This window comes from Microcaecilia unicolor, chromosome 3, assembly GCF_901765095.1.
Source record: "Microcaecilia unicolor chromosome 3, aMicUni1.1, whole genome shotgun sequence".
Taxonomy (NCBI): domain Eukaryota; kingdom Metazoa; phylum Chordata; class Amphibia; order Gymnophiona; family Siphonopidae; genus Microcaecilia; species Microcaecilia unicolor.
This window is the reverse complement of record NC_044033.1, coordinates 528,158,591-528,181,097: the sequence shown is the minus strand read 5'-3', so window position 1 is coordinate 528,181,097 and position 22,507 is coordinate 528,158,591. Positions and strand designations below refer to the sequence as shown.

At 48.6% G+C, this 22,507-nt stretch overlaps 1 protein-coding gene across 1 annotated transcript in view; it reads left to right on the top strand.

Moving 5' to 3' along the window:
• Nucleotides 1–22,507, top strand: part of AK9 (adenylate kinase 9) — a 327,370-nt gene that overhangs the window by 143,061 nt on the left and 161,802 nt on the right. Inside the window, exons 17-19 of the mRNA XM_030199196.1 lie at nt 9,890–9,998; nt 13,201–13,259; nt 19,959–20,018. Coding sequence (XP_030055056.1) covers nt 9,890–9,998; nt 13,201–13,259; nt 19,959–20,018 — 228 coding nt within the window. The remainder of the gene's footprint in view (nt 1–9,889; nt 9,999–13,200; nt 13,260–19,958; nt 20,019–22,507) is intronic.

The following is a 22,507-nucleotide window of genomic DNA, read 5'->3' as shown; positions in this document are numbered from 1 at the left end:
GAGGTCAGGGCTCGGGCTAGTACTCGTCCCGGTACCTCCAGAGGACGGTTGCTGGAAGCCCGTCGGTACCGCCCGGGCAAGTCGGGTTCCTCTGCCCCCTCTTCCTTCAAGAGGAATTTCTCCCCCAAGCAGCATTCCTTTCGCAGAGACCGCCGTCCCGGAGGTGCTCCCTCCGGTCCTCCCCCAGGGTCTCGTACCCAATGACGGGGCCTTGGTCCACGCCCCAGTGCAGATTGGAGGACGGCTGTCCTCGTTTCTGGGCGAGTGGACCACTATAACTTCAGACGCGTGGGTGCTGGAAGTCATCAGAGACGGCTACAAGCTAGAGTTCTGCCAACCCTTAAGAGACGGGTTTGTACTCTCTCCCTGCAAGTCTCCGGTCAAGCTGTGGCAGTGCAGCAGACCTTGGACAACCTGATCCGCCTGGGTGCGGTCGTTCCGGTGCCAAAAAATCAGATTGGCAAGGGACGTTACTCCATTTACTTTGTGGTTCCAAAGAAAGGAGGGTCTGTCCGGCCTATCCTCGACCTCAAAGGGGTCAATCGGGCCTGGAAAGTGAGGCACTTTCGCATGGAGACTCTCCGCTCTGTTATAGCGGCAGTGAAGGCAGGAGAGTTCTTGGCTTCCTTGGACATCAAGGAAGCGTACCTGCATATTCCCATCTGGCCTCCTCTCCAACGCTTTCTGCGTTTTACAGTCCTGAGACGACACTTCCAGTTCAGAGCCCTCCCTTTCGGGTTGGCTACTGCTCCGCGGACCTTTTCCAAAGTAATGGGGGTCATAGCGGCCTTCCTGCTAAAGGAAGGAGTACAAGTCCATCCTTATCTGGACGACTGGTTGATCCGAGCCCCCTCTTATGCAGAGTGCGGCAAAGCTATGGACCGGGTAGTTGCTCTTGTGAGCTCCCTGGGATGGATCATCAACTGGAAGAAGAGCCAGCTGCGCCCGACTCAGTCCCTGGAGTATCTGGGAGTTCGATTCGACACCCAAGTGGGCAGAGTGTTCCTGCCAGACAATCGGATTGTCAAGCTTCAGGCTCAGGTGGACTAGTTCCTAGTAGCCTCTCCTATTCGGGCTTGGGACTACGTGCAGCTGTTGGGCTCTATGACGGCCACGATGGAAGTGGTGCCCTGGGCCAGGGCTCATATGAGACCACTACAGCTATCTCTGCTGCTGCGCTGGACTCCGATGTCGGAGGATTATGCTGTGCGCCTTCCCGTGGACCCAGCAGTGCGCAAGGCGCTGAGCTGGTGGACGCAGACAGACAAGTTGTCTGCAGGATTGCCTCTGGTGACCCCGGAGTGGATTGTCGTCACGACAGACGCCTCTTTGATGGGCTGGGGAGCCCACTGCTTGGGAAGGACAGCGCAGGGGCTCTAGTCTCCTGCAGAGGCAAGTGGTCTATCAACCTCCTGGAACTCAGAGCCATTCGGTTGGTGTTATTGGAGTTCATCCCGGTACTGGTGTTGTAGCCTGTACGGGTCCTGTCGGACAATGCCACGGCTGTGGCCTATATCAACCGCCAGGGAGGTACCAAGAGCGCCCCTCTAGCCAAGGAGGCTATGAGTCTTTGCCAGTGGGCGGAAGCGAACCTGGAGCAGCTTTCAGCGGCCCACATTGCCGGAGTCATGAATGTCAAGGCGGACTTTCTCAGTCGCCATACCTTGGAGCCCGGAGAGTGGCAACTATCTGCTCAGGCGTTCTTGGACATCACGAAGCGCTGGGGCCAGCCGAGCCTAGATCTGATGGCGTCATCGGCCAATTGCCAAGTGCCGCGCTTTTTCAGCAGAGGACGGGACCCTCGATCCCTGGGAGTAGATGCTCTTCTCCAACAGTGGCCGACACAAGAGCTCCTCTATGTGTTCCCGCCCTGGCCCATGTTGGGCAGGGTGCTAGACCGGGTGGCAAAGCATCCCGGCAGGGTAATCCTGGTGGGTCCGGATTGGCCCAGACGTCCCTGGTATGCGGACTTGATCAGGCTCTCAGTCGACGATCCTCTGCGGCTGTCAGTGGAGCAAGGCCTGTTACATCAGGGTCCCGTGGTGATGGAGGATCCCTCTCCCTTTGGTCTTACGGCCTGGCTATTGAGCGGCAGCGTCTGAGGAAGAAGGGCTTCTCAGACAAGGTCATCGCCACTATGCTGAGAGCGAGGAAGCGCTCTACTTCTACTGCTTACGCCAGGGTTTGGCGTATCTTTGCAGCATGGTGTGAAGCAGGCTCACTTTCTCCCTTCACTGCTCCAATTTCTTCAGTGTTGGCGTTCCTGCAAGAAGGTCTGGAGAAAGGCCTGTCGCTCAGTTCCCTTAAAGTCCAGGTAGCGGCTCTGGCTTGCTTCAGGGGCCGCCTGAAGGGTGCTTCCCTGGCTTCGCAGCCAGATGTGGTGCGCTTTCTCAAGGGAGTTAATCACCTGCGCCCTCCTCTGCACTCAGTGGTGCCTGCGTGGAATCTCAACCTGGTGCTAAGAGCATTGCAGAAGCCGCCTTTTGAACCTTTGTCGAGGGCATCTCTGAAAGACCTGACGTTGAAAGCAGTCTTTTTGGTGGCTATCACTTCAGCCAGAAGAGTTTCCGAGCTCCAGGCGCTCTCATGTCGAGAGCCTTTTCTGCAGTTCACTGAGGCAGGAGTGACTATTCGCACAGTGCCTTCCTTCCTGCCCAAGATTGTTTCTCGCTTCCATGTGAATCAGCAGCTCTGTCTCCCTTCCTTTCGTAGGGAGGACTACCCAGAGGAGTACTCTGCTCTTAAATATCTGGATGTGAGACGAGTCATCTTCAGATACTTGGAAGTGACCAATGATTTCCGGAAATCGGATCATCTGTTTGTCCTGTTTGCAGGTCCTCGTAAGGGTCTGCAGGCTGCTAAGCCTACAGTGGCAAGATGGGTCAAGGAAGCCATTGCAGCGGCTTATGTGGCCGCGGGGAAGGTGCCGCCTATCCAGCTGAAGGCTCACTCCACGAGGGCTCAGGCGGCCTCGATGGCAGAGGCCGGATCCGTCTCCTTGGAAGAGATATGCAAGGCGGCAACTTGGGCTTCGGCTCATACATTCTCCAAGCATTACCGTTTGACTGTGGCTGCACGGGCGGAGGCCCGGTTTGGAGCTTCAGTGTTGAGGTCAGGGATTTCAATGTCCCGCCCTGGGTGAGTACTGCTTCGGTACATCCCACCAGTCTATGGATTGATCAGCTTGATGATATGGAAGGTAAAATTATGTATAATCATACCTGATAATTTTCTTTCCATTAATCATAGCTGATCAATCCATAGCCCCTCCCAGATATCTGTTCTGTTTTTATTCTGGTTGCATTTCAGGTTCAAGTTTAGTCTTCAGTTATTTCAGAAAGACTTCGTGTTCAAGTTCTTTCACTTGGATTCTTCAAGAGTTGAGACGAGTTTGTGTTACAGTGAGCTGCTGCATTCCTCTCCCCTCCGTTTTACGGGGCTGGATTGAGACATAAATTCTGCCGGCACTCCCTCCCGCTTCGTGCGGCTGTAGGGCAGCTTTGTACCCCTCCCGCTTCGGCGGTGTTAGGGTCAGTCAGCTCCTCCCGCGGTTGCGGTTGCAGGATAAGCCAGATCCCCCCGCATCGGCGGGTGTGGTGTCCCTCCCCCGCTCCGCGGGGATGAGCTGGACGGATTCCCCTCCCCCACTTGTGTGGGGATGAGCTGGGTTAATTCCCCTCCCCCGTTTCGGCGGTGGTGAGCTGGGCAGAGTGTCCCTTCGTGGGTGTAATTCTCTAAGTGCTGAGTCCTGCGGATGGAGCTTTGATATCGACATACTGAGGAGTTTCCGGCAGCACATGACCACATATAGGGAGGCAAAAGTTTGCTCTCTATCTCCACCTGCTGGTAGATGGACACAACCCACCAGTCTATGGATTGATCAGCTATGATTAATGGAAAGAAAATTATCAGGTATGATTATACATAATTTTACCTTCTACCATCCACGGGATTCTGGAATGTGGCAAGTTCAATACTCATAGAACAAGTTCTGCATTTGCCGCATCTCCTATGTCCTAATACAGAATACAAAGGGTCCCTCAAAGTAGATCCAGATAACATAGCAGGACTCAAAAGGTTCCTTTAGATTCTGTGCTTTTCAGAACACAATGTGGACCTGATGATCCTTAAATACTGGATGAAAATTTTGTAACAAAAGATCATGATGATTGTATTTAGCTTGCTTATAGGCTCTTTGAGGGATAGAGTTAGGATATCACCTCTTAGTGAGATCACTCAACAACATATAGTAACATAGTAACATACATAGTAGATGACGGCAGAAAAAGACCTGCATGGTCCATCCAGTCTGCCCAACAAGACAACTCATGTGTGCTACTTTTGTGTATATAAGTCTGCCCAGCACTAGCCCCGCCTCCCAACCACCGGCTCTGGCATAGACCGTATAAGTCTGCCCAGCACTATCCCCGCCTCCCACCACCGGCTCTGGCACAGACCGTATAAGTCTGCCCAGCGCTATCCCTGCCTCCCAACCTCCAGTCCCGCCTCCCACCACTGGCTCTGGCACAGACCGTATAAGTCTGCCCTGCACTATCCCCGCCTCCCAACCTCCAGCCCCGCCTCCCACTACTGGCTCTGCTATCCAATCTCGGTTAAGCTCCTGAGGATCTTTTTTGATTGAGTCTTAAAATCAGAATTTCATGAACAAATCCGACGATAATGTAGAACTTTAGAATAAGGAAGACTTGTCACAAAGTTTGACAGGATGGTAACTTCCATATTCCTGTTCAAAAAATTTTTGTAGAAACTAATCAGCAAAAATCACTTGTGTCAATAACATCCAAAGCTGAAAGATTAACTAACTTGACTTAAAGCTTCTTCATTCTCACTGTGAATCATAAGTGCTTAAGTAATTAATGGAGGGGAAAGACCTCAAAAGTCACGGCTCAGCAGCAAGTATAATCTCTTAGTGCCAGCACATCATAGACTCCAGTATTATCATTGGTCAAAAAAACCTCCAAATTGTTCAATTAAATCAGTTTTTTATGCTCTGTTTTTAATTTTTTCAATTTTTATATTTTCAAAACTTGCACTGTGATTTACTGTTTGCAGTTCAAACACTTTCAACAACACTTCTTAACTGCAAATCATACAGAAGCAAACAAATAGATGTGAAGTCACTTAGCTTTACGTTTCCCAATGGGGCTCTCCATTTCACATTTTATAAAGCTTTATCAGGGGACTAAGCGCTTCTAGAACTAATCATCTTCTCTACGCTGAACTTGAAAATGGTGACTTCCCTATGAGGAAAGGCTAAAGCAACTAGGGCTCTTCAGCTTGGAGAAAAGACAGCTGAGGGGAGATATGATAGAGGTCTATAAAATACTGAGTGGAGTGGAACGGGTAGATGTAAATTGCTTGTTTACTCTTTCCAAAAATACTAGGACTAGGGGGCACGCAATGAAGTTACAAAGTAATAAATTTAAAATGAATCGGAGAAAATGTTTCTTCACGCAACATGTAGTTAAACTCTGGAATTCGTTACCAGAGAATGTAGTAAAAGCAGTTAGCTTAACGGGGTTTTAAAAAGGTTTGGATGGTTTCTGAAAGGAAAAGTCCATAGTTAAAATGGACTTGGGAAAAATCCACTGCTTATTTGTAGGCTAAACAACATAATGTCAGACCTGTGAGTTCTTGTACCAAGTAGAGCACTGCCGAGCCCGGTACTTGGACCAGGTTCTGCTTGGTGGCCGGACAATCCCGGGTTTCACCTGCACTGACCGCCGTTCCCCAGAGGTTGAGCCCCTAGATGCGGGTGGCCTGCAGGGCTTACGAGATGGAGCAGGAAGCGGGGTGATGAACGTGACTACAGACAGGCAGCAGGTAAGAGAATGATCCAGGTACAGGCAGAGTCAGTAGGCAGGCAGCAAGTCAAGAGAGTAATCCAGGTACAGGCAAGGTCAGGAGGCAGGCAGCAGACACGACAGTAATCCAGGTACAGGCAAGGTCAGGAGGCAGGCAGCAGACACAAGAGTAATCCAGGTACAGGCAGAGTCAGTAGGCAGGCAGCAGACACAAGAGTAATCCAGATACAGGCTAAGTCAGCAACGAAGAACAAAGTAGAGGAGAAGCACACTACTGAGCAAAGTAGCACCTACCAAAGTAGAAGCCGAAGCAAGGAGTCTAGGGAGAGCTCAACTGATAAAGTGCTGGCGTCTGACATCAGCAGGGAGAAGGGGCATAGCCGTAGGACAAGAGCAGGGGAAGGAGGAACTGGAAGACCAAAAGGAGAGAAGCAAGGGAAGCCAGGCAGAGGAAGAGCAGACCCAGGTGGGTGGAAGAAAAGCAATCAAGGAGCCTGCAGCCAAAGAAGAACTACACATACATGGCTCAAGGCTGTGCTAGTCAAGTGTGCGTGTTGACGGGACCCTGCGCAGCCCGAGGATGCCGCTTGCGTTGAGGTAGGGGACATGACACATAAAATATACATTTTGGAGATCTTGCCAGGTACTTGTGACCTGGATTGGCCACTGTTGGAAAAAGGATACTGGACTTGATGGACCTTAGGACTGTCCCAGTATGGCAATATTTGTGTACTTATGAAAATGAGCACTTTGTGATTTTTCACAATCCTTTTGCCAGTGGCGTACCAAGGGGGGGGTGGTCCGCTCCGGGTGCACGCCGCTGGGGAGGTGTCGCCCGCCTGTCGGCTCCGCTCGTTTCGTGCTCCCTCTGCCCCCAAACAGGTTACTTCCTGTTCCGGGGCAGAGGGAGCACGGAACGAGTGAAGCCGACAGGCGTGCGGCACCCCCCTCCCCCCCCCCCCAGCAGGTAAAAATGCATCTGGGGGGGGGGGTCCTTTCGCCGGGGGGGGGGGGGGGCAATGCACCCGGGGGGGGGGGGGCATATCGGCGATCCGCCCTGGGTGACAGCCACCCTAGGAACGCCACTGCCTCTTGCGATTTAACAACTTTGAATAACTGTGTCATCAGCAAACTTAATTACCTCACTAGTTACTTCCTACTACTACTACTACTACTATTAAACATTTCTATAGCGCTACTAGACTTACGCAGCGCTGTATAAATAAACATGAAAAGACAGTCCCTGCTCAACAGAGCTTACAATCTCCCATCTCTAGATCATTTATAAATATGTTAAAAAGCAGCTGTCCCAGCACAAACCCCTGGGGAACCCCACTACCTACCCTTCTCCATTGAGAATATTGATCATTTAACCCTACTCTGTTTTTTAAAATCTTTTATCTATCTCTGTTTTCTGTTTTTTAACCAGTTTTTAATCTAGAATAGAACACTACCTCCTATCCAATAACTCTCCAATTTCCTCTGGAGTTTTTCATGAGGCATTTTGTCAGATGCCTTTTGGAAATCCAGATACACAATATCGACCAGCTCACCTTTATTCACATGTTTGTTTACCCCTTCAAATAAATATAGATTAGTGAGGCAAGATTTCACTTCACTGAATCCATATTGGCTTTGTGTCATTAATTCATGCTTATGAATGTGCTCTGTAATTTTGTTCTTTATAATAGTCTCAAACATTTTTCCCGGCACCAACGTCAGGCTCACCGTCTATACTTTCCCGGATCGCCTGTGGAACCAAAATCGGTGTTATATTGGCCACCCTCCAATCTTCTGGTACTATGCTTGATTTTAAAGATAAATTACATATTACTCCCAAACGCTCAAAAGATCTGCCAAATTTCACTGCAAACTAGATATATGCCCAAATAACCTGATGACATCTGCTCCTCAACAATTCATAAACGACATAACGAAACACCTGAATTACATGCTACAAAATGGACTCTTCCCTAAGGAAAAAGGAAACATTTTACTCACCCCCATACCCAAAGACGCAAAGAAAAGTGCCAGTGAACTAACTAACTATAGACCAGTAGCATCCATTCCCTTAATAACCAAATTAACGGAAGGGTTGGTGACCAAGCAACTTACAAACTATCTAGATAAATTTTCAATACTTCACGATTCCCAGTCAGGATTTCGGTCTAACCACAGTACCGAAACAGTATTAGTAACTCTCATGACTAAATTCAAACAAACGATTGCATCTGGTAAGAACATACTACTTTTACAATTTGACATGTCAAGCGCTTTCGACATGGTTGACCACGGAATTTTATTACACATCCTTGAATACTTCGGAATCGGAGGCAACGTCCTCAACTGGTTCAAGGGATTCCTAACCACAAGATCATACCAAGTAACATCTAACTCTACTATTTCAGCCGCGTGGGTACCTGAATGCGGAGTACCACAAGGATCCCCCCTCTCGCCAACTCTATTCAACTTAATGATGATACCCTTGGCAAAATTACTATCAAATCAAAACCTTAATCCATACATTTATGCAGATGACGTAACGATCTACATCCCATTCAAACAAGACCTAAAAGAAATTTCCAATGACATCAACCAAAGTCTCAATATCATGCATTCCTGGGCAGACGCATTTTGGCTAAAACTCAATGCAGAAAAAACCCAGTGCCTAATACTCACCTCCCAACACACAAGAAATAATTCACCGCCATTAACACACCAACTCTAAACCTTCCTATTTCAGAAACCCTAAAAATTCTTGGAGTCACCATTGATCGACACCTAACACTAGAGAACCACGCGAAAAACACAACCAAGAAGATGTTCCACTCAATGTGGAAATTAAAAAGAATAAGACCTTTCTTCCCAAGGAGTGTTTTTCGCAACCTGGTACAATCAATGGTGCTCAGTCATCTAGACTATTGCAACGCACTATATGCCGGCTGCAAAGAACAAATAATCAAGAAACTCCAGACAGCCCAGAACACGGCAGCTAGACTCATATTTGGCAAACCAAAATTTGAAAGTGCCAAGCCCTTACGAGAAAAATTACACTGGCTCCCACTTAAGGAACGCATCACGTTCAAAGTATGCTCACTAGTTCACAAAATTATCCATGGAGACGCACCAGCTTACATGTCAGACCTGATAGACCTACCACCTAGGAATGCCAAAAGATCATCCCGCACATTCCTTGATCTGCACTTCCCCAACTGCAAAGGAATGAAATACAAACTAATGAATGCGTCAAACTTTACCTACCTGAGCACACAGTTATGGAACGCACTGCCGCGCAGCTTGAAATCGATCTACGAAAGAACGAACTTCCGCATATTACTGAAGACCCATCTCTTTAATAAAGCGTACCACAAAGATCAACAATTGTGAATATGCATAACTCGCCCATCTATATTCAGAACTGTTTCACAATATCTGCTTGTATACTATAACTTTGCTTAATTATCATCATGCTGACCAAGATCCTGCAATACTAAATGTTTATTTACTAACATTCTTCCACTACTCATGATGTATTGTAAGCCACTTTGAGCCTGCAAAGAGGTGGGATAAGGTGGGATACAAATGCAACAAATAAATCTTCCTCAGTGAAGACCGAAGCAAAGAATTCATTTAGGGGCCCTTTTTACAGAGTGGCGGTAAGCCCAAGGTGGTCTTACCACTTGCTACTCTGGGACTACTGGCACCCCAACACGGCCGCACCATTTCTCCAAGACTGCTTTCTTTCATCCTGCTCCCTCCCTCCCTCCCTCCCTCCCTCCCTCCCTCCTGATGTTGTCTCCTCCTTCTCTCTCCCCCCACTCCATCCAGCTTTGCCACTGACCGACCAAGTCAACATGTGATTCCAGTTGCATCCCATGTGCCAATTCCCTGAGTAACCACCCAGCACTGGTAACATAATATGGAATATAAATATTTAATTTGTCCCACCAATGTGATTCACAATGATATTATGCCCTGCTTCTGTCTATAGAAATGTATGCTATGAATCTTTTATGAAGTAATTGACATTTATAAGTCTGTTACGTCTGTTTCATTTTATGTAGCAAAGAATCTGCTCAACAGATTTTATCTGCAAAATAAGGATAGAATTGATGAAGAAACCTTAAAACAAGTGAAGGAAGAAAGAGCACTGAAGACAAAGCAAGAACCATTGTAAGAAATATATTTCTTAATTTTTTCATTAGAGTTTAGCTCATTCCTTTTTAGTAGTAGCTCAGAGTGAGTTACATTCATATACAGTAGGTATTTCCCTGTCCCTGGAGCAATTGATGGTTTAGGGAGTCTTTTACTAAAGCTTAGCTCGAGTTATCTGCAGCAGAGCCCATAGGAATAAAATGGGCCCTGCTGCAGATAACTCGAGCTAAGCTTTAGTAAAAGACTCCCTTAGTGACTTACCCAAGATCATAAGGAGCATCTGTGAAATTCGAGCTATTAATACTGGATCATATGTTTAGAATTAGACATTCAGGTTTTTCCCACTTGCTCAATAGCATACGTAAGTATTGCCATACTGGGAAAGACTAAAGGTCCATCAAGCCCAGCATCCTGTTTCCAACAGTGGCCAATCCAGATCACATACCTGGCAAGACCCCAAAAAGTACAAAACATTTTATACTGCTTATCCCAGAAATAGTGGATTTTCCCCAAGTCCATTTGATAACGGTCTATGGACTTTTTTAGGAAGCTATCCAAACCTTTTTAAAACTCCGCTAAGCTAACCGCCTTTACCACATTCTCTGGCAACAAAGTAGCTAGTTTCAGTTCCTGGCTCACGTCTTTCCCACCACAGGTTGGCCTGGCCTGTGGATAGAAACATAGAAACAGTAACCACTAACTCTTCCTTTTCCTAAGGGATCCCACATGCCTGTCCCATGCTTTCTTAAATTCTGACACAGAACGTGTGGGATAGGCATGTGGGATGATGCAGAGAGGAGACAGTCAAAGTCATTGTCATATGGAGGGGTCTGGAGCCATAGGGGGGCATTTGGAGCATGAAGACCGTAAAAGGGAAAACCTTCACATGAGAGACCTTCCAATGCCAGGAAAATCCTTGATAGGACCAAAGGTAAAAGCAGAGGAAGCATTAACAGTTCTTATCTCGGACAAGAGGGCTATAAACTTCTGTTTCTAGGAAAGTAGTGGGTAAAAGTCTGTAATACACGTAGGAACAGACTGTCTGAACCAGGGGCATAGCTATGTGGGGCCAGGGGGGCATGGGCCCCCGTAGATTTGGCCCTGTCCCCCCCCCCTGCTGCCAAGCCCTTCGACCCCCCCTCCCGCCGCCAACCCTCCCCCGCTGCCGTCGGGTACCTTTGCTGGCGGGGGTCCCCAACCCCCACTAGCCGAAGTCCTCTTCTCCGGCGCGGCCACGTTGCTGATCTGTAAGGGCAGGTTTCTGTTTCTGTCAGTGTGACGTCAGACTCACAGAAACAGAAGCCTGCCATTGCAGATCAGCAACACAGGCGCGCCGGACAAGAGGACTTCGGCTGGTGGGGGTTGGGACCCCCGCCGCAAAGGTACCCAACGGCGGGGTAGGGTTGGCGGCGGCAGGAAGAGGAGGTCGAAAGGATTGGCGCTGGGGGAGTTAAAGGTGGCGGTGGCGAGGTCAAAAATGGCGGGGGGGGGGGTGCTAAAATGTGCCCCCTCACCTTGGGCTCTGGACCCCCCTCCCGCCGAAGTCTGACTATGCCCCTGGTCTGAACTGCTAGCATGGGCAGGTATTTCCTCAGAGGGCAGGGGATGGATTAAAGAATGTTGTCCCTTTAAGGGATCCTTATGCTTTGGAAAGCTGGAGTCATTACCAAGGAGGTTAGATTGAGAACAGGAGACTGTATGAGTCTATCTAGTCCATTATATGGACTGGAGCCAGTAGGTGGAGATTGCCACCATTTTCCCTCGCCCAAAACAATAGCAAACGCTATTGAAAACAACAGCAAAACATGATTAGAAATAAAGGACTGCCAATACGTGATCCATCAGTAAAAAAAAGTCAAAAGCTGTTCCAGTTGGATAGAGTTCCTTAAAAAGTGGAGGACAAAAGTTTCTTGTTTTTTTTTTTTTTAACTTATTTGACAGCTTTTTAATTTATATGAAAGCTTCACATATATAGATTAAAATATCATGAATTAAAAATTGAATATCACTCAAACATCTTAAAAACTTATTGTAGCTGATAGAAAAAGCAGTTATAAACTCTGTAGTTTCTGCTTATTTTTCTACACTGTTCTATACAATACAGATGGCCAAATTTGGATATGCTAATTCCTGATGGGTTCATCTTAACTGTTGTAATCTGCATTGGGAAGCCTGGTGCTATAAAGATGATGGAATATATTGAAATTATAGTGAAGTAAATGTAAACTCTCCTTTCATTGGGTCCCCGGCACATGACATGGAATCCTATTTTTACCCCCCCCCCCCCCGCCCCAGTCTCCCCCCCATCGCCACCACCGCTGCTGCTTCAAACCCACATGTGGCATTGAAATTAATGGAAATAAATTTAAACTCTCCTTTCATTGGGGCATATGGAATCACATGTATTTTCACCCTGGCCATCTCCCCGCCCCCACCCCGTCATCACCACCAACACCACTGTCCCACCACTGCTGCTTCCTAGTGTTTCTGTCTGCTCCCCGGAGTTAATTATAATCATATCTTTAAGCTTGTCTGGTCCAGCTGCCATGGCGTGCTGCGTTTTACCTCATTAAATTTCTTAATGCATTAACTGCACTCTGTCCTTCCTGCTGGCTGCCATGCCACATGAGTGACCCACCACATGCCCTCCTCCTACGGTAGAAAGTGGCTCACAGAAAGTACACACAGGAAGAGGCGGGGCAGCAGGAGATTGGAGAAGGGACTGGGAGAAAGATTGGGGAGAAGGACCTATGGCAAGTGGGGCATCAGCATCGGTGGCGGGCGGGGCACCAGCAAACTCAGCATCTTAGCGATGGCGCTGCAGCGCCATAGCATGACAAGAACAGGTACAGAACATGGAGTCTGGTAAGGTACGGCGGCGCCCTTGAAGACCGGCACCCCCTCCCCCCCGCGTTGCTTACCGGGTTGTGCCAGCCCTGGCTAATTTTGAAACAAGACAGCTAAAGACCTGCACTGTCCATCCAGTCTGGCCAACAAGTGGCCAGAGTTTATGTGGTACTTAACCCAGGTTCCACTTCTTCATGGGACTCCACCTGCTCAGTACACTGATTTCTGTTTCTGCCCTTAGAAAGAACAGAGCCTCGTTTAAGATCCTAAGAGTCTGATTTAGAGAGTTCAGAGGGAAACCTCTGACATATCATGCGTGTAGGTTAGTTTGGTCAGCACTGCATAAAGATTAATCTTTGCAGTTTTCTTTCAGGAGCCAACTCGAAGACATGCAGAGCCATCAAATGAGAGAGAAGCCGGAGTCAGCTGAAGGTACCAGTGCAGCCCTATCAATTAGCCAGTACATTCAGCTAAGCTTGTTACCAACCCAATCGACCTCTTTTCTGCCTTCTGAGAAATGGCATCTAACCAAAAGCAACAATTAAACTTTTATTGGCCTAGACTAATACATTTCTGATTAGCTTTGGAGAGTTACAGTACAAGGGCAATTCTATAACTAGGTGCTTACTATCATACACCACTTGCACGTGACAACAAATGGACAGAGTACTGTTCTATAAGGGTAAGAAGAAGCAGCATTCACATGGAAGGGGCACTTAAGTGTACATTATGTGTGCCCACAGTTACACCAAATCTAGAAGCATGATGCCATTATAGACATGCCATCATAAGTACGTAAGTAATGCCATACTGGGAAAAGACCAAGGGTCCATCAAGCCCAGCATCCTGTCCCTGACAGCGGCCAATCCAGGTCAAGGGCATCTGGCAAGCTACCCAAACGTACAAACATTTTATACATGTTATTCCCGAAATTGTGGATTTTTCCCAAGTCCATTTAGTAGCGGTCTATGGATTTGTCCTTTAGGAAACCGTCTAACCCCTTTTTAAACTCTGCCAAGCTAACTGCCTTCACCACGTTCTCCGGCAACGAATTCCAGAGTTTAATTATGCGTTGGGTGAAGAAACATTTTCTCCGATTTGTTTTAAATTTACCACACTGTAGTTTCATCACATGCCCCCTACTCCTAGTATTTTTGGAAAGCGTGAACAGACGCTTCACATCCACCTGTTCCACTCCACTCATTATTTTATATACCTCTATCATGTCTCCCCTCAGCCATCTCTTCTCCAAACTGAAAAGCCCTAGCCTCCTTAGTCTTTCTTCATAGGGAAGTCGTCCCATCCCTGCCATTAGCGCACCTACAAGGCGGCACCCAGTCATAGAACTGCCCTCAATTTATCACATACCTGTATTAGCTTAATTCAAAGAAAGTAGGCTCACGCAGTATAAAAAATGAGATTCCTCCTCAACCCTCCAGACCAGTCAAGACGCTTGGGTTATGCTCGCCTACCAGCAGAGGGAGACTGAGAACACTAACTTCAAACTATGTACATATAACCTGTGCCTAGCCTTCTGTCGCCAGTATTTTCTCAGTCTCAGCAGAGGGTAGACGGGCAACCTGTGCAGCTTGTCCGGTCTGGTAGGATTCAGAGATTATTTAGAAGTTTATTGGATCTGTTTTTAGATTTCATCCCTGTGCCTGGAAGACTTAGTGTGCTTGGGGGTTGGTGGGTCCGGTGGGGCCTGCCATTGTCCCCTTTTGGGGTGTCACACCCGGGTGGCCGGGTCCCTCCCCCTAACTGGCTCTCCCGTTTGGGCAGCTTTGTGCCTCGGCTGCAGTTCTGTGCTGCAGCCTTGAGTGCCGTATAGTTTAGCAGCAGCAGGGCTCAATTTCAGCAAGCGAGCGGAGCCCCCTAGTTTTGGAACGGGGGGGGGGGGGCTAGTGTGAAGAGACCACGTGTAGAGTGGTCGGAGGACTTGGACAGTTTTTCCCCTCTGGAGTCAGAGGGCGAGTTTAGTCCCCTGGAGGAGGATGAGGGGCCGTTGGCTGGTTATGAGAAGGAGATTGCGGTGCCTGGGGAGGACCCTGCAGTAGTCCGCATTTTCACCGGGATGAGTTGACGGAACTGATTGAACAGGTGTCGTCGACTCTCAAGTTTGAGGCGTCAGCTCCAGTGACAGCCGGGACGCAGGATCCATTGGTTAAGGGGATCCGGCAGGTTTCGCGTACTTTTCCTATGAACGCGGATCTGAGGGAAATGATTACCCAGGAGTGGCGTTCGCCAGATGATCAGTGTAAGGTGGCTCGAGCCATGGCTAAGTTGTACCCGCTCCCGCAGGAGGATAGAGATTCCCTCCGGCCTCCGACCGTGGATGCCGTGGTGACGGCTGTGACTAAGGCTACGGCTATTCCTGTGGATGGGGGGGCCGCGTTGCGGGACCCGCAGGACAGGAAATTGGAGACGTTTCTCAAGCAGAGTTTTGATTTGTCCACCTTGGCGCTGCAGGCGTCGGTTTGTGGAGGTCTGGTGGCCCGGGCGTGTTTTCGCTGGGCGGAGCGGCTGCTGGATAGCCCACCGGCGGATAGGGCTTCTTTAGTTCAAGATTTGGCAAAGTTGGAGATGGGGTCGTCCTTCATGGCTGATGCGCTGTACGATTTGTTACGGGCTTCGGCTAAGAACATGACCCTGGCGGTGGCTGCTCGTCGGGCCCTGTGGTTGCAAGCTGGATGGCTGATGCTGCTTCTAAGGCAAAGCTGTGTTCGCTGCCGTTTAAAGGTTCTTTGCTTTTTGGGGAAGAGTTGGATAAGTTGGTGAGGGGTCTTGGTGATGCTAAGGTTCCTCGTCTTCCGGAGCTTCGCCCTAAGGCTGCTAGGGGGTCCGCGGTGCGCGGTCGGTTTCAGGAAGCTCGTCGTTATCGGCCTGGCAGGTCCTCTGGGGGGACTAGGGGTCGGTTTTTCCAAAGAACTCAGTCCTTTCGAGGTGGTCGCCGTGGAGGGCGCGGTTCTGCTTCGGGAACGACCAGAGTGTCCCTTCCTTCACAATGATGGTTTGGGGACCCAACCTCTGGTTCGCGTGGGGGCGCGTTTGCGCTTGTTTTACCAGAGGTGGGTCCAGATCACCTCAGATCAGTGGGTGCTGCAGATTGTGTGAGACGGCTACGCCTTAGAGTTCGACGGTCCTCTGCCCGATTTCTTTCTCGTGTCTCCTTGTCATTCCATTCGCAAGGCGAGAGCAGTGCGGGAGACTCTGGCCGTCTGGTCGATTTAGGAGCAGTGGTTCCGGTTCCTTCAAAAGAGCGAGGAACGGGTTGTTATTCCATTTATTTTGTGGTCCCCAAAAAGGAGGATTCCTTTCGGCCCATTTTGGACCTCAAGAGGGTCAATTCAGCTCTGAAGGTTCCTTCCTTTCGAATGGAGACGTTACGCTCGGTCATTGTAGCGGTTCAGGAAGGAGAGTTTCTAACGTCTTTAGACCTGACGAAGGCTTATTTGCACATTCCCATCTTAGAGGCACACCAGCGGTTTCTTCGTTTTGTGGTGTTGGGGAGGCATTTTCAGTTTTGTGCTCTTCCGTTCGGCCTGGCAACGGCGCCCTGCACTTTTTCCAAGGTCATGGTAGTGGTGGCGGCTGCGCTGCGTTTGCAGGGCATTTTGGTCCATCCGTATCTCGACGACTGGTTGATCCGAGCCAAATCAAAGTCAGAGAGCGAGGACGTCACCGGCCGGGTGGTGTCCTTTCTGCAGTCGCTCGGATGGGTTGTCAATCTGGCCAAGAGTCACCTCGTTCCATCGCAGTCTCTAGAATATTTGGGAGTACGTTTCGACACGAAGAAAGGCCGAGTGTTTTTGACAGCTCCCCGCATTTCCAAGCTGCAGTCTCAGATCCGGCACCTCCGAGCTCAGAGGGCGCCAGTGGCGCGGGAGTATCTTCAGGTGCTGGGTCTGATGGTGGCATCAATAGAGGTGGTGCCCTGGGCCAGGGCCCACATGAGACCATTGCAGGTAGCGTTGTTGTCTCGCTGGTCTCCTCAGTTTCAGAGTTTGGAGGAGAGGCTCTCACTGCCGGAGGTGGCTTGGTGCAGTCTTCGCTGGTGGCTCCACTCTCCGAATCTAGTGAAGGGCATGCCGTTGGACACTCCAGATTGGGTGGTGCTGACCACGGATGCGAGTCTGTCAGGATGGGGGGCTCATTATCTGGGTCAGGTGGCCCAAGGGCGTTGGACGTTGGAGGAGGCGAGTTGGTCCATCAATCGCCTGGAGACGCGAGCTATTCGGTTGGCTCTTCGGGCCTTTCAGAGTCTTCTGGACGGCAAGGCAGTCAGGGTTCTGTCAGACAATGCCACGGCCGTCGCTTATGTAAATCGACAGGGGGGAACGAAGAGTCCCGGGTTAGCTGTAGAGGCGGCGGAATTGCTGTCCTGGGCAGAAGTTCATCTGCAGAGTCTATCGGCGGGACACGTGGCAGGGGTGGACAGCGTGAGTGCGGATTATCTGAGCAGACACACGTTGGATCCCGGAGAGTGGGCTCTCCATCCCTCCGTGTTCGAGCGGATAGTGTTGCAGTGGGGTCGGCCAGTGTTGGATCTTATGGCGTCGGCCGACAATGCGCAGGTCTCTCGGTTCTTCAGTCGTCGAAGGGACGCTTGAGCCGAGGGCATCGACGCGTTGGTGCTTCCGTGGCCAACTCAGCAGTTGCTCTACGTGTTTCCGCCGTGGCCGCTGGTGGGTCGCGTGGTGCAGCGGATCGGTCGTCACTCGGGGTTAGTGGTTCTGATAGCGCCCAATTGGCCACGGCGTCCGTGGTACGGAGATCTGATGCGGTTGCTGGTGCAAGATCCGATTCCCTTGGGGCCTCGGGTGCGACTGGTTCAGGGGCCGATAGAGATGGCAGATCCCTCTCCGTTCTTGCTTACGGCTTGGCTCTTGAGAGGCACCGGTTGAGAAAGAAAGGTTTTTCGCCCAGGGTGGTTGATACGATGTTGAGGTCTCGCAAGAGGTCTACTTCTTTGGCGTATGTGCGGGTGTGGCGCATCTTCAAGAATTGGTGTCAAGAGCGGGATTATGTTCCTTTGCGGGCTTCGGTGGTGGAAGTTTTGGATTTTCTGCAGGATGGTTTGAAGAGGGGGCTGTCGCTCTCTTCCCTGAAAGTGCAGGTTTCGGCCTTGTCTTGTTTTAGAGGTAAGATTCGGGGAGTTTCCTTGGCGGCTTCTCCTGATGTGGGGCGGTTCCTGAAGGCAGTGAAGTTGATTCGGCCGCCTCGTCGTCCGTTGGTCCCGCCTTGGGATTTAAATTTGGTCCTGGAGGCGTTGGTGGCACCTCCGTTTGAACCCTTGACATCCATTACATGTAAGGATCTTACTTTGAAGGCGGTTTTTCTGGTGGCCATTTCTTCGGCGAGTAGGATTTCAGAGCTTCAGGCTCTGTCTTGCAGGGAGCCTTTTCTGTCTTTTGCGAAGGAGAAAGTGACTTTACGGACGGTTCCTTCCTTTGTGCCTAAGGTGGTGTCTGCTTTTCATGTCAACCAGGTGATTTCTTTGCCTGTGCTGGGGGATCGCGCTGGGGATCTTACGCAACGTCGGCTGGCTAAGTTGGATGTACGGCGCGTGTTACTGTCTTATTTGCGCAGAACGCAGGATTTTCGAGCATTGGATAGGTTGTTTGTGTTGTTTGGAGGTCCCAAAAAAGGGGCAGCAGCTTCCAAGGCTACTCTGGCTAGGTGGTTGAAGGAGACTATTGCGTCGGCATACTTGTTGAAACGCCGGGCCGTGCCCTCAGTGCTTAAGGCTCATTCTACTCGGGGGGTAGCTGCTTCTTGGGCGGAAAGTAGTTTTATTCCTCCGCAGGATATTTGTAAGGCAGCGGCGTGGTCTTCCATCCATTCCTTTGTGAAGCATTACAGACTTGATGTTCAGGCAAAAGAGGATGCTCGGTTTGGAGCGGCGGTGTTGTCTTCTGCTTTTCGAGGATCCCACCCTTAAGTTTCTACTGCTTTGGTACTTCCCAAGCATCTTGACCGGTCTGGAGGGTTGAGGAGGAAGGTGAAATTAGGCCTTACCTGCTAATTTTCTTTCCTCTAGACCCTCCAGACCGGTCAAGAGCCCGCCCTGTGGATTATCAGAAGTGATTTTGAGCCGTGTTCTGCTATGACTATTCTTTCAAGTTTAGTGTGGTCGGAGAGAATTTCTTTGACTATATGACACTACAGAGCGGGACGTTTTGACGTTCCGTCTGTGGAGGCACACTGTTGGTGTTTGACTAGTGGTTTTCCAGGTACAGGGGTTCTTTTTATCGTTTTTAGGTTTTTGGTTTCTGCTTTGCTAAGTGTATACTGACGACAGAAGGCTAGGCACAGGTTATATGTACATAGTTTGAAGTTAGTGTTTTCAGTCTCCCTCTGCTGGTAGGCGAGCATAACCCAAGCGTCTTGACCGGTCTGGAGGGTCTAGAGGAAAAAAAATTAGCAGGTAAGGCCTAATTTCACCTTACTGTTTACACTGAGAAGAACTGTTAAAAAAAAGTATACACTAGATTTGTCAGTCTTGGTAATAGGATAATATTAGCATGTACAGCAGTGTCGCTGAGCACAGAGGGTCTGTTTGACTTCTTCAAAGCAGATAGATTAAAAAGGGAATGGCATGTCCTCAGTTGCTGAACTCTCTGAACTAGTAGGTTTGGGCATTCTGTTAATCTGTATGATAAAGCTTCCTTAGTCAAGGAGATTATTTTACTACTCAGTGTGACTTTTTACCAGTCTGTCAGTGTGCAGGTGATAGAGAAGGAAGAGCTACAGGGAAAATGGTTGCTAAAAGCAATAATGTGTTGGTGAGAACCAGAGAATACAAATGCAAAATACAACATTCAGAATAGCTTAAATCTTTCTCCAGTAGCTTTCAGTGTGGTTAGAAGGAAGAAGTCGCTTTTCTTTTCAGAAAAGGCTTTTGAGAGGCTCTCCTGACATGCACACTTTGAAAGCTAACATATTTTGCAAGCTATACCAAGTGCATCTCCCGTATCGTTGAAATAAATTCCTGAGCATTTTATTACTTAACTGTCCTAGATTTTAAAGACTAAACACACATTTTTCATAGTTAAAGTGCATTAATTTGCTAGTGAAGTGTCTTCTGGGGATTTCCTGTCTGTACCTGAGTCTCTGCATTTGTCTCAACAGAACCCCCTGAAGAGCAGCTTTCACCTGATACAGAACAAACACCTCCAGTTCCAGAACCAGGTGAGATTTCTGATCATTGCTGTCCATCCAGATTCAGGCCATTTTTTGTAGCTGCCTATCTCCTCTTCATTTCTCTACGGAGCTCTTGAAGGAAGAGCAGATCAATCCACAGTGATTCCAAGAAGTGTTTTGTTTCCTGCAGAATTTTCAATCTATTTGATTCAAGGCTCCCCTCCACCAATTCGATCCACCCTATCACTACGATATAATTTGTACCCCGGTATGACAGTGTCCCACTGGTTATCCTCCTTCCACCAGGTCTCAGAGATGCCTATTATATCTAATTTTTAATTTAGTGCAATTTATTCTAACTCTTCCATCTTATTTCTTAGGTTCTTGGCATTCGCATATAGACATTTCAAACTATGTTTGTTGTTCCTATTTACATCATGCTTAGTACTTGACAGTATTAATTTGCAGTCTTTTGTCTGATTTTTATTTAAGGACACCTGATCTACTATGGTCTCTTTTGCAACCTCACTATCAGGATACCCTATCTTCCCTGATTTGGTGATATCCCTGAAAGATACCTTATCCCGAACCATGCGCTTTTGAGTGGCTGTCAGCCTTCCCCCTGTTTCTAGTTTAAAAGCTGCTCTATCTCCTTTTTAAATGCCAGTGCCAGCAGCCTGGTCCCACCCTGGTTAAGGTGGAGCCCATCCTTTCGGAATAGGCTCCCCTTTCCCCAGAATGTTGCCCAGTTCCTAACAAATCTAAAACCCTCCTCCCTGCACCATCGTCTCATCCACGCATTGAGACTCCGGAGCTCTGCCTGTCTCTTGGGCCCTGCGCGTGGAATGCTACCCTAGAGTTTTTGGATTTGAGCTTTCTACCTAAGAGCCTAAATTTGGCTTCTAGAACCTCTCTCCCATATTTTCCTATGTCATTGGTACCCACATGTACCAAGACAGCCAGCTCCTCCCCAGCACTATCTAAAATCCTATCTAGGTGACGCGTGAGGTCTGCCACCTTCGCACCAGGCAGGCAAGTCACCAGGCGATCCTCACATCCACCAGCCACCCAGCTATCTATATGCCTAATGATCGAGTCAGCAACTACAACAGCTGTCCTAACCTTTCCCTCCCGGGCAGCACTTGGAGACATATCCTCGGTGCGAGAGGATAGTACATCCCCTGGTGGGCAGGTCCTGGCTACAGGAGTACTTCCTACTGCACCAGGGTGATGCTCTCCTTCTAGGAGACCTCCCTCCTGCAAGGTAGCACAAGGGCTACCAGACTGGAGGTGGGACTTCTCTACAACATCCCTGTAGGTCTCCTCTATGTACCTCTCTGTCTCCCTCAGCTCCACCAAGTCTGCTACTCTAGCCTCAAGAGAACGGACACATTTTCTGAGAGCTAGGAGCTCTTTGCATCGGGCACACAGAGAAAAACTGCCTAAAAGAGGCAGGGCTCACAAGAGTCCAGAAAGGGTTAAAGCAGATAAGAGAGAAAGGCTGCCTAAAAGAGGCAGGACTCACAAAAGACACAAGCCAGATAAAACAGATACTAAGAAAGACTGCCTGAGAAGGCAGGGCTACACATGAGCCAAATACCAAACACTGAGAAAACTAAACAAACAAAGCAGGAACCAGCTTACCATGGACAAGTCAACACCACAGCCCAGCAGGGAGAGACAAGGCAGAGGAGAGACAATAGACTCAGCTGCACTGCAGAGAAGTAATCAGGGAAAAGCTAGTAACAACCAGCACACACAGAAACCACAGACAAAGAGAAGAGCAAGCAAACTACAAAGAATACATTCTATGCCACAAGCACAGACTAAGCAGAACAACGAGAGCTCACACCTGCAAGAGATAACACTAGAGAGTCCGCTGAGGGAGAGGTCAGTTTAAATAAGGTCTGACTTCTGACGTCTGCTGCCTCAGACCTCAGCTCAGTCCCTGACAGGCCATTCAGAAGCGAGTCCCAGTCATTCCCCTGCCTGTCTCAGTAGAATCATAACAACATTTTTCTCTGTTTCTATGAATATTGGTTCTTTTTTCGCTAATGTTAATTCCATGAACACTTCATTTTTTTTTTTTTTTGGGGGGGGGGGGTGGGTAGAGATTCCATAAGAATACCTTGTAATAGTTTAGTTCTGTTTGGGTTATCTGGATTGTGTGGGAATGACTAGGGATTGTTTTAATTTTGGTTGGGCTAATCTAGATGAGTTTGGGGTGGGATTATATTTTCATTGTTTACTAGGTTTTGATATACCACAATTTAAGGGAATATCAAAACAATTTACAATTATAAGTAGCAATCCTAAAAACAAAACCAGAGTGAAAGGAACCAAATAAAAATAATAAAAATGCCAGTCCAGCCAGAGTGCCAAATTCCTCCCTGCTAGTCATCAAATGCCTGCTCAAAGTATTTAAGCCTTTTTTCAGTCAAGGTAAAGGTATTTCTACTTGGAGATATTTGGGAAGAGAATTCCACAACCACAGAACCAAATTTTTAAAAACCCAGAATCATGTGTTGTGACTAACT